This window comes from Haliotis asinina, chromosome 13 (genome assembly GCF_037392515.1).
Source record: "Haliotis asinina isolate JCU_RB_2024 chromosome 13, JCU_Hal_asi_v2, whole genome shotgun sequence".
Taxonomy (NCBI): Eukaryota; Metazoa; Mollusca; class Gastropoda; order Lepetellida; family Haliotidae; genus Haliotis; species Haliotis asinina.
In genome coordinates this window covers 9,137,914-9,156,195 of record NC_090292.1, presented here as the reverse complement: position 1 = coordinate 9,156,195, position 18,282 = coordinate 9,137,914, and the positions used below count along the sequence as shown (strand labels likewise).

The following is an 18,282-nucleotide window of genomic DNA, read 5'->3' as shown; positions in this document are numbered from 1 at the left end:
AATAAATAAATAAATAAATAAATAAATAAATAAATAAATAAATAAATAAATAAATAAAGTTGTTTCCTTCTCCAACAGGTCAGAATAAGTCCTTTAAGCATTTCGTCACATTTAACCCATTATGTTATTAACGATTGCATAACTGCCTGGTATTCTGCTGTGTCAGCATGTTCCCAAATGCATCAGCCATGGCCTTTATGTTCCAGCTCTCAGCAGTATGAATAACCCATTTGACTTGGCCGGGATTGGGTCCTCAGCTTCCGGTAAGAAAGATACACAAGCAGAGCATTTGCAGCTGGAATATGTTCTGTTTTAGTGAAGCCAGTTTCTGGTTTAGTCATCGTATAAGTAAGGGTTGTTATTCATCTAATAATTGCGCTATAGTGGCTACGTGCTCACTGTTTTGTACGTGTCAACATATACAGTATTAGTGTGTTCAGATAATATTTTTAAGAGAGAAGGAGGAATGCTAGAGATAATCCGAAGTCAAAAGGCTTATTATACACTACAATCCAATTTGGCTGATCATAACATGAGACTTGTCAACAGGTAACACGTCTCCACTGTCGTCACTCATCTCCTCGGCACAAGGTAATTATTCGTCAGTTAAAAAGAAATAAAAAAGAAAAAAAAGAACACAGAACACATAAATACATGCACTCCTTTTTTGACAAAACATCGTGTGTATATATGTGCAGTATCTTATAACCTTTAAAAATCCGGGTTAGAATTGATTTTCAGCAAGTCTTTCTTGCCGGAAGAGGCGAATAACAGGTTCAGGTGTTTAGCCTACCTGACACATGACAAAGGCGTAGATCGATGCTCATACTGTTGATCACTAAATTTTGTGTGGCTTTCAGCAAAAAACAAACGGATCCCCGGACACGCGCTGCTTCTCAGAGGCGACTTAAATGTTTATTGGGTCAGCATTGATGTTCCTGTTGATTAAAGTTCTTTAAAAGCTGGAATATTGTTGATCTGAGTATACCACAGCAAGCAAAGATAAACCTCATGTAAGGTGTCGGTGGAATTCTAACAATCAATTTATCTATTTTGCAAGGTTTGACTGCGGCTGATATCAATGCACTTCAGAGCCCAGGAGGTAGGTATGAGCATGCACCATACAGTCTTCATGAAATAGTATATTATCGAAGATACCTAAAGGATCTGCAAAGTTGAATATATTGTTCACGAAAGATGATATCTTTATGACAGTATATAATGACAAATAGCACGCCTTTTCACTCAGTTATCGATACTTAAAATGGCTTAAAGCGAACACATCGACGAATGTATAAGACCGATATTTAGCACACTTGCTCTACGTCTAAGTCGAAATGCTTACATCGAATTATGGCTCGTCGTTTTGAGTTCTGTACCAAACCCCCATACAAAATTGAGACGCACGCACGCACGCACGCGCACTCATACAAACGCAAGGTTCATACAAACACAGACCCATATGTGATCTCCGAGAACTGTTTACAATGCACATGACACCAGCACAAAGACCAGAACACTTCAGATTGGATCAAATCACATTAAATCTCTGATGTACGAGTAAAACCGTTCAATTCTGAATTGAGTACACGTGATCATTTTAGGCAGCAATTGTTGGCGTCAGTCAACACAGACATACGTTTCAATAGTTTGTTGACGAATATACCAACGTAGCATGTCGACGTTTAACAGTCACAATTCTAAATACTGTATCCTAACATCAGATTACTATAAGTACCAGAACCTTGTGCTTTCCAGGATTACAAGGTGCCGCAGCTCTGCCAGGATTGCCAGGAACCGCATCCCTTGGACCACGGGGTAATACCTTGTCTTTATATCAGTGAGTGAGTGTGGTTTTACGCCGCTTGTAGCAATATCCCAGTACGATCACTGCGGCGGACAACAGATATGTCTTCACACATTTCGTAGGAGGATCCAAAGGAGGTGTCGGGGTGTGCAGGGGTGCGCACCCCAACTTCTTTTCCTGAAATTCTGTTAAATGAACATTGAAACTCGGAGGATAATCAAATGTGCACAACCCTCCCCCATCACCCCCTTCCCCCCAACTACACACACACACACACACACACACACACACGTACGCACGCACCCACGCACCCACGCACGCACACACACACACCTTTTCTAAATAGTGCCCCACCCCCTTCTCTCATAAAGCTGTATCCGCCCCTGAATGTACTCGTGGGGACTCGTATTTGGCTCATATAAACTCTTGTTTATATATTCTTTAAACAACTTACATTGCTTTGGATTTTTTGTGTTTCAGCAAGGGATATTCTTGAACCAATGATAGAGCGACAAGAGGACAGTAAGTAAATACACCAGCCAGCCAAACGTATTAGCTGAAATAACGAAATACGAAAGCCACTGAAATAGATTGCTGAATCAGGTTCAAGAAAGTACAAAAATTAAAGTGCCACTTCCTTACTGCGTGATGGTCTCTGTTTTATGCCATTATTGGTTTAACGGTCAGCCATTAAGCTGCTTGTGTATTGTCAACACGTAAAACAATAGGTCATTCATGGTAAGCAATATGGCTGAAAACTCCACTTGGCTCGAAAGAGGACCGAAAACTCGAAAACTAGTAAACATACAAAACTCAATGAAATCATATTGAAAAAATCATACCGACTCTTTGAGCATATTTCAGAATCTTTGTCCTAAAAGCAAAAGAACAAGCAAAAAATAAAAGCCTATCATTAAGATGTTGACACAGTTTAGGTATGCGAGAAAGGATGGAGACAGCAAGGCAAAGGTTAATGAATAAATCACTTGTGCACGTGCTTCTGGAACACCTGCTTGTCTCTTTCTCGGCACTCCGTCCTGGTAACAGACTGTCAACAAGTGTTTAAATGATAGTTTGTTAATCAACTCTTTTTATTTTTGGACAAAAAATCTGAAAAAACCTCACAGAAGTGGTATGATGTTTTGATTATGATCAGCGTTTCATCGAGGTTTTATATTTTATTAGTTTTCGAGCTAGATTACAATTCATCAGTCCGCCTTTGAGCCACACAGGCTATAAGATAAAGTAGAATACCTTAAGCTGTCTATCCCAGACACAAGCTTGTATTACCATTGTATACGATTTAAGTGGTTCTCTCTGCTTTCAGTGATGAGAAACGCAAGTAAGTACACACAGCAAGACAAACAACATATCCGGGTACACACATACACCCGTATGTACGTAAGTATACATGGACACTGCTTGAAATCCCGGACGCTCACCTGGCACAAGATATCATGCTCAGTGGCCTGGACCCTTATTCTCGAGACGTTCCCAGCTCTAAGAATTCTTAACTTTGATCGTACCCAACGTGTTAAGAATGGACAAGCTTAAGACGTTCTTAGGGCTACTAACGTTTCGAGAATAGGTAGCCTGTGTTCCCGGTCCAGGAAACGTTTTCCAGGCTACGACATTCGTAATGCTTACACTAGAGGTTGGACAGGGGGTAATGTTATGAGTGGCCTGTTGACAAGATGTCAACCGTCAATCAAAGTGATTGTTTTTAGCTTCATAGTTTTAGTTTCGGATCACTGGCCTGTGGTTATAACTTTTGATAGGTTGAGCGGATACTGACTTGACAGAGTGACGAAAACATTCGTTGTGGCTTAAATCGATTTTAATCGTTCAGAGTTTAAATACGATGACAAGTAAAGGCGGGCCATGTCTGGCTGCTGGTATCCGCTGTGTTGTATTCGTCCGATATGTGAATGACAGGTACAATTGTCAGGTAAATGATAATAAGGTAGAACATACTGTAATAGAAATGCGCGGTCCTGTGCATAGATCTCAGTTATACATCAGTTAAGTAAAGTTGGGCGCGGAGAGGTCTTGGATGGGTGGCCGAGTTTGGCAGCTTGGCTACTGATAGTTTCCACGAGATGGAGCACATGTGATACATGTGGTCTCACCTTCTCACCTTAGGTGAGTTAAATATTGTCTCTGTTAGTGGAATAAGTCGTGAGGCCATTAACCACCCGGCACCTAACAGGCAGATTGGGTCATTCCGGGTAATACTGATCAGATTCAGCTCCTTGAACACGATATCTAGCCTCAAAATGGCACGTTATTATACTCTTATTATTATTATAACAATAACCTTCGCATGCATTTTGTGTTGAAATTAACACAATGTTTCCTGTATGTTTTCAGATAATGCAAGGAAACTGGGTACGTATAACATGTCGGTGATCTATCTCAAACATTCCTCGTGTTTAATTTGAGGCTTTTGTCTCATTTGAAAACATGTAACGAGTACTCGTTGACTGGCATTTTAGAAGTACGGACGTACAATGACACACTTTATGGATGATAACTATGTTTGTTTCGTGAGCGCGACGTTCGATAAATCCATACAACATTATATGTGGAAACCTCGCACTGGCGGAATAAGCGAAGACAATATCCATGAAGATTGTCAATGTTGAGCTAACATCTGGTTATTGTGGTGTAGACTCTTTGATCTCCTTCAACCCATTTTCACAAGCTTCAAGGGCGTAACGCCGTCCTTGTTTGAATAACTGAGAACATCGTCATGTTTTTGTGACGTCAACGACACTGACAGGACGTTGGAATACGTGCAAGTACCCGACTGAATACCCGAGTTCCCAAATAGTTTCTGACCTTGTTAGTGAGTGAGTGAGTGAGTGCATATTATCGCTACATTGCCAATATTGGCAATATTTCAGTCATATCGTGACGAGAACAGTTGATACTAATATCATATATTAGTACAATTATAAAATAAAACCTGTTGAAGAGGAGTAAAACCACCAGTGTATCACAGATATCTTGTAATTAAGTCCAGAACACGTCAACTAGAACTGGCAAGACAATGTGAAAAACAGGCTATAGACTGCCAAGAACAGATGGTACATGTGACATCATACTAGGGACCATCGCTTTGTCATTGAACTCCATGTTGTGGAGAATATTATGTGTGCACGCATGTACTTTTTGTTTTATTTTCACAGCTGCCACTATGTCCTTGATACAGCAAATGACAGGTGAGTACAGCTGATGTTGGATAGTTAATTGGTTAATTAATCGAGTCTGGAGCAAACAATCCAGGGATCAACAGCATGAGCACCGATTTATGTAATTAGGACACGATGACATACGTCAGCAAAGTCAGCGAGCCCGACCGCCCTTTCCCGTCAGTCGCCTCTTACGACAGACATGGGTGGCTGAGATGAACTGTATCCGGATTTTCACCGGTAGAGTTCAGACAATGAGTGAATATGGTGTTCCACTGGTCCAACACCATCAATGTGTATTCAAATAACTATGATCAAATCAAATTATACAGATATCAATTATACAGTTTCCATCAGGACTCGTGCTCTGAACCAAAAAAAAAAAAAGAAAAGAAACAACTATAAAAAAAAATAAAATAAAAATAAAATAAAATTAAAAGAAACAACTACAAAAAATGATAAAATTAGAAGATAAAGACAATACCAGACTATTGACACGAAATCGTTTACTATCTTTGTTTGAAACTGTTCAAGACCATCTCATCCCTTATAGTTGGCAAGGGTCACACTCACGACGGTGAATGAACTTGAGAATAGTGACTGTTATCTTATGGGGTAACACGGCTTTGTTCCAGGACCATCCAGTGGACCTGCAATGGGACCTATGGATCCTATGAATGGCGGCAACAGTGGTGAGTGTGCCGCGCTATTCAGTGTGCTCTAACTTGACGTGTTGGTATGCAGCTGTACACCGCTGACATTTGTTTTATATCGCATTCGGATGAGTTTTCACTCCACGTTCCGGAACGTGTTGCTCTCAGACATGGATTTCAATGAGAGTCGCGATACAATATCATTACAATACAGTGTGCGTGTGGTATTGAACGCAGCAAATGTTACATACAATGCCTGGCTGTGTTGTAATGTACTGTATTGTATGCACTACTCAGTTCTGATAGTCCCATGATACAGTATCACACCATTGCTTTCATTGGTATTTGTAATGGATATTCCTAGCGTCTATCCAAAATGTAGATATACTTTTCGTGCTATAAGTAATAATACAAAAAGATACAATATGTATCTATTTAATTTTCAACAGCCTGGATGAACTGAACAATCGTTAAATCTAACATTGCCACAGACGCTACCTCTGTGAGATGCAACAATACAGTATGGTTCAAAATTATTGAGAATAGCTAAAGCATTTCATATTATTAAACGAGAACAAATCAGATAAAATTGAATGTATTGTGAAAGTGAACTGACCTTTTCATGTTGTGTAGGTAACAATTTAATATTTTATCAAGTCTCCTTGAGCTTCACGGAATAGTCTAAGACGGGTAGGCATACTTCCTATCAGAGAGGTTAGTGTCTCGTGAGTTATGCTGTCCCAGTATCGGACCACTTCTCTCTTCATGTCTTCAATTTTTGTCAACCCCTTTTGATTCACACATTCCTTCATCATCCCCCAAATGTTCTCTATGGGATTTAAGTCAGGACTATATGCAGGAAATGGTAATGCAGTCACATTTTTCTCCTGAAACCACTGCTTGGCATGTTTTGCGGTGTGTTTAGGATCATTATCTTGCTGCAAAATCCAGTCATTTCCATAAAACACATGTGCACTTGGAAGGAGAAAATTATCTAATATGTTAGTGTAGCGTTGACTTGTCAGATTTCCCTCAAACACACACAGCGGGGTCGTTCCTAATAAGGATATCCCTCCCCATACATGAAACTTTGGGCTGTATTTAGGTCGTCGATACAACGGTGCTGACGCAGACTTTGTCCATATTTTCACATTATTGGGATATACCCATATTGAGCTTTCATCAGTAAAAATCACATTTTCCCAGTCAAAGTTTTCATGTGCCAAACACCACTCAACACGCCTGTCTTTATGTTCTTGTTTCATGAGAGGAGAAGGAATTCCAGTCTTTTTCTCCTATCCAAGATCAATCAAATTTCTTCTAACTGTAGATTTTGATACAACTGTTGATCCCCTTTCTATCATTTCATACCTGATGTTGGAGATGCTTGCCCTTTGCTTTTTAGACGCTAAAATTCCCAGCCGGACGCGATCTGAGAAGTCCAATTTTCTGGGTCTCCCTGCTCCTTTCTGGTGCCCAAAATCCTTTCCCTCTTTAAAATTCTTCCTAATCCTATACACAGTAGAAAGAGGAGTTCCTGTTCTCTCTGCCAATGTATTTACATCATCAATTCCTTGATTACACAACTCAAAAAACAACCTTCTTTTATCTTCAGCAGACATTGTTGACAGTGCTGAGGAAAATGACGTCTGCTACAAATTCAGGGGAGGTAACTCTAATTGTACTTTACTCAGTAGGCCAAGATGAGTTACCTCCCTTATACCATTACTTAGTTTTAACTATCAGTGAATCAGTTGAGGTGTTAGGATAGCTCAAAGTAAGAAGAAAAATTCTCAATAATTATGAACCAGACTATATATCATCTTTCTTGCAGTTTTCCCAGGCACAGGGCCAAGCAGCCAAACAGCGCCATCTAGTGGTAGGTATCTTATGCCAAATGTAACTCAATCGGAGACAGTTAATTCTGTGACTGACAATGTGATTAGACTGGAATTTGGGAAAAAAAATCCAATTTTGGTTATGAATTGGCACTGACTCCAAGCGCTAATTCCACGCTCTTGCCCCGATTGGAAAGATTGTTTGTTTTGAACAGTTCAAGTATGGAAAGAGCGGTTTCAACCAACTTGATTTGAGATAATACGTAGGTTACATAACATTGGTGTGTTATTGTGAACATGCTATTGCTGAATTTCACAATTGAAGTAATGAAATTAATTGTCAGTCATGACAGATGCATTGCTATGTAAAATGTAAGACATGCCCAGGGCAAACTATCACTTTGTTGTGGTGGCGTGACGTCATGAACAATGCTATGACATCACGCTTCTTCTCTGCCCACGGCGGCGACGGCGATTATGTTGAAAGTAGATTTGGGTCTATTTTCCTCGATCTTACGACTGCGACAATAAACAGAATATTATATTCGTGAACATAGCATGCAATGTTCACGACACGAGTGCCTAACGATCGGTACTTCCAACATTTAGACACTGGAGACGTAAACATGATATGCCATGGGCACTCGTATCACATCTTCTGTATCAATCAAGCCTCTGAATGTTGTGTTCCTGATCAAACAAAGTATGACTTTGTGTCATACAGATCCTGACACAAATATACCCAATACAGAAAATACAGAATATGAGGGAAGTGTACATAACCACAATTTCACAAAATGAGGAAAGTCCCTGGGCTCCTTTCTTTACGTTACATATCTAATTTAGGAGCCCCTTTTCTTTAAAATATGCACACTTACAGAACTGATGTTAGTTTGAGTATGGTGTCGCTATGTCAGAGATGTTCGTGTTAACGATTGTACCTCAAACAGTGAAGTTTAACGACTTTATTATGACAGCAGCCTCCGGGTCATCGTCGATGCCCAGCCTACCTGGCGCCTTCTTCCCAGGTAAGCTGCACACTATTTAGAAGCATAAGAGACTATCACTAAGCAGGGGTGCACTGTTTATGAGTTAGGAAGCCACTTGCCGCAGACGAAGTGACTTTAGCAAAGTACCTTGTCTTGACTAATTTTCCACTGATTTTATGACATAATCATGATGATGTATATATCAAATTACTGGACTGTTTATCAAAAAGACTGTTTATCGAAAAGAAAGGTAACTTTATTGTATTATCAGTGCGATATTTGGTGGCTACATTTTGAGCAGATATGAAATGAAATCCATGTTCATTGCAGTTTGAAACCATAAGTGTAAATTATCTAGCAGCCCACGGAAAAGTAGGATTCCATTATTTGAGTGCCGAAAATGAAAAGTTACTTGTCCCGACGGTCGGGCAATGGGATTTTTTGGAAACCTTGCTTTGCATGGGTTGTTTGAGTGTCGTTTAATGCCGCACTCAGTAATATTCTAGCAATGCAGTGGCGGTCTGTAAATGGACTGGACAATCAGTGATCAACAGCACGAGCATCGATCTGTTACGTTGTTTGGATGGTAGGTGCAGTAACTGGGTTGATATCTTGCCACCCTAACACGACCGTGTGGATCGTTTTTCAAATTATCAATTATTTCAGTTTCCAGTCTCGATTACTAGCAAACTGACGGCACACAGGTGCAATAATGCTGTCCAGTGTGTATCTGTATGTATTATAGAGACACAAATAGAAATAAATACTCCATTTAGAAAGGCAGATGTAGCCTATGCTATTTTGGGATTACACTTTCTCAGGAAATTAGAGATTCTGCTGATTTTGGTAGGCTGAGTCCCATACGGGATTCGAACCCACACTCTCGGGGTAAGGCACATGATTGCCAGCACAGCGAGTCGGCGATCTCGACCTCTTAGCATTAAGCAATATGTTCTAGCGTCTACGATACTGTGTTAAAGCCTTCAAGTGCCTACTTGCAAGTTTCGAAAACGTCACCACCGTTCTGCTATCGTATCGACCCGTGAAGGTCTACCCGGGGTAGAACAGGCCTTCAGCAACCCATGCTTGCCATAAAAGTCGACTATACCTGTCGTAAGAGTCGACAAACAGGATCGGGTGATCAGGCTCGCTGACTTGGTTGAGGTCATCGGTTCCTAATTGTGCAGATCGATGTTCGTGTTGTTCATCACCGAATTGTCTGGTCCAGACAATTATATAACTGGAATATGGCTGAGTGCGGTGTAAAACTCAATTCACTCACTCACTCCGCTATCCAATCAAAAGCGACTAGTTAGATTCCCATGATGTCTGTCACTGAATTGTCTGGCCCGGTCTAGATTAAGCTGGGCTGTTACTGAGTGCATCGTTAAACAAGCAAACAAATTTAAAAGAAAACTATAAAAGAACAACCTTGTTTATAATTGACGATTTTAGTATATTTCACGTAGTTTATTTACGTTCTGTTTTTAGGCGCTGCCTCACAGTCATTGCTGCATTGTAAGTATTCAAGTACATGTACATCACAGATAGAGTACATAATATATACATGTCGGTATTTCAGCTATATAGTGACCATAAGGGTTGTACATTCACGATGAGTACAAGTGGTTAGATAACCAGCCATCGACTGTAAAATAAACAACGTATCGCATTAAAGAGCTAGATTATCTAACATACATATTGAAATACTTCGAGATAATGTGTTGTATACAGATGATGTTTGCAAAGGCCATACTATCTATCATAGTATTACCAATTAGGAGAGCACAGTAATATTTTAAGGGAGGAATGACCCCATCATACATTAACGACTGATATTTTGACGTAATCTTGGGACATCTAACATACATAATACAATCCCTGTATCCCCGTTCTCGCCATTGCAAGAACATTTCTGTATGTAACCCAAGTCACTCAGTCACTCTATAGTCATGAGTAAATCACACTGCCATTCAAACAGTCAACAGCAAATCACTCACTCGCTTCATCAAAACAGTCAACAGCAAATCACTCACTCACTCCATCAAAACGGTCAACAGCAAATCACTCACTCCATCAAAACAGTCAAAAGCAAATCACTCACTCACTCCTTCAAAACAGTCAACAGCAAATCACTAACTCTATCAAAACCGTGATAAGTAAATCACACACACACAGTGGAATCAGTCATCGGTAATGCATGATTGAATGCTAATGTACGTAATTCTGTTTCAGCACCGATGCCAGATATGTTCCCACCGAGTCCAGCAGCTGGTAACTATTCTCAATACCATGGTACTCTGGCGTCAGGGTCTACATGACGTCACGGCAACGTCTAGAGCATCATGACGTCTACACAACCTGCATCTAGCAACCGCCTGACAAAATGTGCTATCTGTAACCTGTTACAAAAGTCATTGGGTGTTCCTTATATCCTAAATACCATGTATTAGCATTCGATTGTTAGGGTAAACAATATACTCATGTTTGATGGATGGGGAGCCTAGTGCTCAAAGCGTCCGCTAGACCGAAGATTCGGGTGGGATGACTCACATTAGTAGAGCATGTAAAGTCTGTTTCTGGTGTCCCAGGTGGATATTGATGGAGTATTGCAAAAATAGGCCTTCAACCAAACTCATTCACTCACATTTGACGATACATTATAATGAAACAAACCAAAGCTGGTTCGATATATTTGATATGGGTACTATGAACAGAACCTGGGTTCACAGTGTTAAATTGACAAATTTCAGGATTTATCGTTATTAAAAACATTGTAGGCTTTGGTCATACAGGCGTGAAAATCCGTTTTAGACTTCATCTTCTGCAATCCATGCTTGTCGTAAGAGGCGATTCAGACTTACTGACTTTGTTGACACATGTTATCGTATTCCAACTTCCCAGATAGATGCTGATGTTGTTGATCACAGGATTGTCTGGTCCAGGCTAGAGTATGTACCGCCGCCATGTGGCTGGAATATTGCTGTGTGCGGCGTAAAAGAACCAGCCAGTCGTCATTACCTGAGCTCATCCGTCACTTGCTGTACATTAGACATGGCGCACACACAAACAACAAACAAAACATGTTGGGCTCGGGTTAAGAAAATCATGCCCAACCATTGAGTTCAGTTCGATACTTTGTGCGCCAAATGTAAACATCACTACAGCTTTTGATTACTGTGGGGAAAGAGCGGATGTTTAGATGGGAGTTGGATTATAAGATTCACACTTAATATAACCTGAAACGATTCTTTTATCCTTTGTGTCCAGAGAATCATGCCTGCTTCAGGTCATTCGTCATGAACTGTTTTATTCCAGATGCACAAATGCAGCAATTCCTCCAGAGCTTCCAATCATCTGCGGGTAGGTAACCACAACAATACCTGGGATGTATATAATATAAAACCACAACTGGTACCTATACTGGGGGAAAAATCAGGGGTTTCATGAAAGCACACGCGTTCCGTTATTTGTTTCCAGGTTCCTTCACAAGCTATATGGTAAATCTTGTAAAGAAACCTTGGTAAAGAAACGCTTATTCATTTTTGTGATCCCATACGTTTTTCCTTCATTGTGTTTGATAATAGCGGATACCAACAATTCTACGTGTCACCCCAACAAAAACTACACCCAGCAATCCAACCAACCCTTTTTCATTTATAAGCTCTCATCTTGAATATTAGATCTGAACACATCAATACTGTCAAGTTTTCAGTTAAGGCAAAAGCATGTTGGTGCAAACATCAGTTTTTCTATATATGAAGTTTGTGTCACAACACAAAGATACCATTAAACCACCCATTACCGCTAATGTTAAGGGGGCTGTTTAGTAGCCCAGTGGTTAAAACGTGTTCTCGTCACACCGAAAACCCGGGTTTGAAACCCTAAATGGGCACAATGTGCGAAGCCCATTTCCGGTGTCCCCCTTAGGATATTGCTGGAATATTGCTAAACCTAAACTCACTCAATCACCTTTCCTTTCATAACTAGTCCTATAACTGTCTCGCCATGAAGATAACACAGGTATTGGGAGTAGCGGGGGTTCCAGACATAATGCTGATCTTCATAGGACTGGTAACATAACTGAATTTATATACCAGACTGATGAGGCCCACACAATCTAAGATCTACTTTCCAATCTTCTTTGCAGGTATGTCGCCATTTTTCGGAGGAGCAAGTAAGTATTCAATCATTTCTAAACCTTCAACAAGAGATGCCAGTTACCTGTAAACGCCTTAAGTCCTTGAGGCACGTTTGGATTTGTAGACGTTTTGTGCTAAGTAAGTCTTGAGGCAGACATTCAGCATGCCAGTGGCAGATTCCAGACATGACGTCTCCACTTCAGGCGTATTCCAAACAACTTCAACCAGCTACAAAAGTTACCGCTTTGACCCTTTGCTGCAGCTATTTCCAAAAGGTTCAGTGCATGCAGTTCCCTGTCAAGACAGCAAAAAACCTCGCCTGTGATAGAGTTATTGGTATTGTTACGTCCTCGTTACATTGTTATTAGAATTGTAACAGGGTAATCTGCTGTGAAATTGTTTGCAACAATGTTGTTTCTATGTTAGTTCGGCCATTGTTTAATTACAATTGTATTATTGAAACATTGTTGTCAATTGTTGTTGAAATGTTGTTTCTATGTTAGTTCGGCCATTGTTTAATTACAATTGTATTATTGAAACATTGTTGTCAATTGTTGTTGAAATGTTGTTTTCAGGATGATGATGTCTCTTGGAAGCACACGGGCGTTTTGAGAAATTTGCGCACGGGATGACGTACTTGCTTTTTGATTCTTGATGAACTGTAACAATGTTTCAATTACGCTTCTAAAAACTTTGATTCAAAGCAATAAAATACATAAAAAACGAGAATAAAACCTGTGTTTGTTCTGTTTGTAGAGACGTATTTTTAAAAAAATATTCTGTAGTTAGTCTGAAATGTTTACTTATAGTAATATAGCATGTAGCTGTGAATCTTTTATTACTTATAGTTCACAATTTGTTTGTCGCTCCACTCAGCAATATTCCTACTATATGGCGGCAGTCTGTAAATATACGAGTCCAGACCAGACAATCCAGTGATGAACATCATGGGCATCGAGCTATGCATTCTGGATATGGTTACAATGCAGCAAGCTTGTACCACCCGGGTCCATTTTCAGTCGCCTCCTACAAGCATGGTCTGCAGAAGACCTAACCCTAATTCTAACCCGGGTCTAAAGCTCGTATGTATGATCTTGGAACAACCCAACAGCTCAGCACAAACCAATTTCAACGGCAGATATTGTAATATCCATGCCAGGGCTTATGTGCAGCCTCACCCTTGACGGAAAAGTCTACCAACATTCTTCGTGACACGTGAGGGAAGGTACAGACACTACATCATTACCTACCAATATCATTGCAAAGGGAGTCATCCCCTAAGACAATGTGAGTGATTGACTTTAGTTTTACGCCGCACTCAGCAATATTCAAGCTATATGGATTCGGTCTGTAAATAATCGAGTCTGGACCAGACAATCCAGTGATAAACAATATGAGCATCGATCTGCGCAGTCGGGAACCGATGGCAGCGAGCCTGACTACCCCATCGCGTTAGTCGCCTCTTACGACAAGCATAATCGCCTTTTATATCAAGCCTGGGTTGCTGAAGGCCTAAGACAATGTGACTCTTATATGGATGATATACATTACCAAAGCAAGGTGGAAAATACTTTTCTTTTCACATACAAAAAACCAAAAAAACATAACATACCTATTCTTTACCTTTGCGAAAACATGCAAAATTTGAAATGCTTTGTAGATCTCATATTTACAAAAGTGCAAATATCTTGTACAAACTTGTAATCTGGATGTGTTTTAGCATTCTGTAGATAAGTGCGATATTTGTCAGCAAAGTTTCCGATGTACCATATCTGGTAGCCATATCTGGTATCCAACTGCTCTTCACACGATTTCATAACACAGTAAAGGGAAAAAAGTATCCGCTCGATTTTCCTAACACTTACAGATTGCCGCGAAACGGAACTAGCTATGAGTTACACTTAAAATAGTAGTAGTACCCTTACCCTTGATTTTCTGAATCATGTTCCACATCTTTATTATCGTCGTACATGCTTTGATCTTAATTGAAATACGACGGAATGTGTCAACTAAGTCAGCGAACTTAAGCTGGTTTTATAGTGCAAGGTCACTGAGATACCATGCCACACGTTAGCATAAACACCCCTCTCACGCCACATCTAAACATCTCTCACGCCTCTATACTAAATCCGAGCCCACCAGTCCTGTTGTACCTAATAATGCAGAGCGCAAGGCAGGGACCAACAAGTACAACATTCCAACCTATTTTGGTTTGATGAGGCCGGGGATCGAACCCGCGACCATCCACGCGGAAGCTCTAACCACTACACCAACGAGATCATTTGAATTATGAAAGCATGTCAACAAATTACAGTTAAGAACCATTCGCTTATCACAAAATCAAATTTATAAAGTAACATTTACCTCTTTTTTTTCAATATTTCTACCAGAACATAACATTTAAAAAAAGACAAACAAACAAACAAACAAACAAACAACCAAAAAAACACACCGGGGCCTAAACCGGAAGCAACTGACGATAAGATCACCTCTCAACAGAATATGGGGACTTACAGTACTTTTGCTATCTGCATGGTGCCAAGCTGGACTGACATCATCCCTTCAGAAGTGGGCAATTTGGACTATCTAGCCATTATGCAGATGTATTCGGCGATTAAAAAGGGGATTTACAGATTGTAAAATCGAAATTCTGTCTTTAGGAGGGAAATTCATCCAGAGAAAGTATAAGATTGTGGCAGTGACTTGGAAACGAACAGAAAGTTTTAAGGCGTCCAACATTTATCTCAGGTTGCACGTTATACCTAAACCATCGCCGCCATATAGCTGGAATATTGCTGAGTGCGGTGTAAATCTAAACTCGCTCACTCGCCTAAACCATCGAGGATCGGAGATGTGACTAGAACTAGTCGATACATATCCTGTTAGGCGATGGTTCGGTTGCTTTTCATTTGTTCGTTTAAATGTTGCTTTGAAGAAATATCTGCCTGTATGCGGTGATACAGATTTCAAAAACTTCCAGGGTGAGTGTGTATACTTTTGCACCGCCTTTAGCAATATTTCTAGCTATAGACACCAGAGATTTCATCTATTATACCTAAGAGGGGCGTGGTACCCGAGTCTTCAGCATGACGTCGACGCTTCATCCATCCCCACCATCCCTTGATGATCTTAACTTGCCCAGTTAAATCTACCAAACAATCATCTCAGTTGCCGTCGGCGTGGCGAAGGCAGTGTGCACACAATTAAACCGTTGTGCTACTTCATTGAAACCTTTCAGATATAACGTAATCGGTGTGTTTAGAGGTACATTGTACGTTAGACACAAAATTCATTCCTGTTTACATTCACTGATGTTTGTCTTAACCGCAAACGTGTTTGTGTTCTTATTGTGTTCCCAAAAGATTCGATTGCACTTTGCTTAAGATCACTCTCGGCAAAGTCAAACAAGAGTAGATTTTAATATATTTACCGCATACATGTTCTTCCTGGCTTATCCCTCACGAAGCTTGCAAATGTCTTGTCGCGATCATATACTTTCGACATTGGGTTGTCATGAAGTACAGGACGTTGCGGTAGTTTTCTATGGCAGTGGGAGTATTATGTTATAGGGCGAGGGGGGGAGTCTTCCTTTCTGTGACAGTGGGAGTATTACATTATAGGGCGAAGGGGAAGTCTTCCTTGGGGAAGTCTTCCTTTCTGTGACAGTGGGAGTATTATATTATAGGACGAGGGGGAAGTGGCATTAATATTTCTACATAGAACAGTAATGTTTCTTATCGCCACCCCTTAAAATAGACGAATTGTGTTAGAGACTGAGTAATAGTCGATCACAATTTAATTATTCAACTAGTGAAACACCGTACATGATTACCGAGATCACTTAGCCACCGATGTTTATTAGTTTATCGGAGCACTTGACTATTCACAGAACACTTTATCGCCATGGTTCTAGTTAACAGATACAATTAAGTTAATTAAGATTAAGATGTATGTACTTATTGTATTCAAGTAATGGCACAGCGATTGTGCATGCCATTGCTAACGTTATCACCCGAATAATTGGCATGTTATCTACAAAATAGCATGTTATGATTAAGTAAGTACTGATTATGTTTAACTGAGGTTAATGTTATGGCGTTGTTCTTGCTATTTTGGCGACAATGTTGGTAATTATTATAACTGCATTGGTACATTGCATGCATTGCTGGGGTTTATTACTAGCGTTGTGATGGTGTAAGGCACTGTTTACAGAGCTCAGGTCACATATCAGTTGAACAATGGATCCTGAGAATCCTTGGATGGGTGACCGTGTTCTGCAGCTTGAATTTCTAGGATTTCAGGCCTGTCACACAGCGAAGCCATCTAAGGCAAATGATTTTTCCTAAAAGTGTCTCTGTACATCCAGAAAATGGGCACCTGGTGGGATAAGTCATGTGATTATTGTCTTCTTGCGTCTAACAGGCACCTTAGGTTATCCGGAGTAATAATAGACTGTGACCTTCAGTGATGTGAATGAGGTGCTATAAAAGTTCTTGTAGTACTGTAAATAATACAGTTAGTGGCGCTACGGTACTGCTACTTGGTGCAGTATTGCTGCGTTGTACCTATTTAGGGGCAGTATCCGGTTTTTTTCAGACTGGTTTTACATTTAGAAAGAGAGGTCTGTAAATGCTTAAAGTAGCTGGGCCCAGAATCACCCATCTACGAAAGTATTGTACAATGACAGTTGTATCTCCGTTTAGTTGGCGAATGTTTCATTTTAATTTAGAGTGAGTGGATGAGCGGGGGACACCGGAAATTCGGAGTAAGCATTAACTCCGAAATGTTGTGTTCTCATATAAAGAAGTTGATATCCATAAAATCTTCATTCTTATGTATTTCACTTCTAAATGCCCTTCAAAGACGAAATGATTCATGGCTGCATGATAGTGCACGGACTATGCAGGTTTTGTTTCATAAGGAGAAATGAGAGGGTAGAGCTGACATTCACTCCATAAACATTATCTAGCAATGACATCATATCTAATGATACGAAATATACTATCGAAACAAAAAAATAAAGAAACAAAACAAAGCAAAAAAAGCACCGCATATACGAGAAATCTGTTGCGAAACTGTATTTTCAAACATGTATAACTGGTCTACAAATGTACACCAGTTTGGAGTGAGTGAGTGAATTTTAGTTTTACGCCGCTTTTGGCTACCCCAATGCACACACCAGGAAGGTAGAAGAAGAGGGTAATGTCTCTGCAATCAAGTGGATAATTCTAGACGTTGAGCTTGATGGTGACGACGTAGCAGGATCCGACGTCGGTTTTCCTGGCTCTAAGCCCAGTCGCTTTCAACCTGTTCTGTACCGTTTGACCGAACAGGCTGCTTTCCTCTCACCCGTGGCAGTATGATCACGCAACTTTAGTATTCGGATGTGCGACCTTGGTCTGCAGTGGTAACTGGAGGTCTGTCTGTACAGGGAGGGTCATTTGTTAAACCTCCTTGGTTGCAACGAGCTGCAACCATGATATTTTGCTCAGCCTAAAATTCAGACTCTTGGCAACAGAAGAATGGTAAGAAAGCCACCCAAAGCTAAGCCCCGTGCGTGTGACGGGAGCCAAGACGGGAGCCAAAACAGCTCAGATTTGATATCAGTTGGGTTTGATCAATACATCCAGCGTTCACTAAGTGTCTCCCCCGGGAGAAA

General features: G+C 40.4%; 1 protein-coding gene across 9 annotated transcripts in view; it reads left to right on the top strand.

The window, feature by feature from the left end:
* LOC137259924 (uncharacterized) overlaps window positions 1–13,357 on the top strand; it is a 43,916-nt gene extending 30,559 nt beyond the window's left edge. For 6 of the 9 annotated variants that reach the window (XM_067797571.1, XM_067797573.1, XM_067797575.1 and 3 more), the window contains 16 exons: window positions 207–263; window positions 550–591; window positions 1,061–1,102; window positions 1,759–1,818; window positions 2,288–2,329; window positions 3,135–3,149; window positions 4,178–4,195; window positions 4,999–5,031; window positions 5,637–5,693; window positions 7,489–7,533; window positions 8,470–8,520; window positions 9,973–9,999; window positions 10,717–10,755; window positions 11,800–11,844; window positions 12,632–12,658; window positions 13,199–13,357. In XM_067797571.1, coding sequence (XP_067653672.1) covers window positions 207–263; window positions 550–591; window positions 1,061–1,102; window positions 1,759–1,818; window positions 2,288–2,329; window positions 3,135–3,149; window positions 4,178–4,195; window positions 4,999–5,031; window positions 5,637–5,693; window positions 7,489–7,533; window positions 8,470–8,520; window positions 9,973–9,999; window positions 10,717–10,755; window positions 11,800–11,844; window positions 12,632–12,658; window positions 13,199–13,203 — 605 coding nt within the window. In that variant the 3' untranslated portion in view covers window positions 13,204–13,357. The remainder of the gene's footprint in view (window positions 1–206; window positions 264–549; window positions 592–1,060; window positions 1,103–1,758; window positions 1,819–2,287; window positions 2,330–3,134; window positions 3,150–4,177; window positions 4,196–4,998; window positions 5,032–5,636; window positions 5,694–7,488; window positions 7,534–8,469; window positions 8,521–9,972; window positions 10,000–10,716; window positions 10,756–11,799; window positions 11,845–12,631; window positions 12,659–13,198) is intronic. The other 3 variants (XM_067797576.1, XM_067797574.1, XM_067797569.1) reach the window with 2 other exon arrangements.
* The last annotated feature ends 4,925 nt before the right edge of the window (window positions 13,358–18,282 follow it).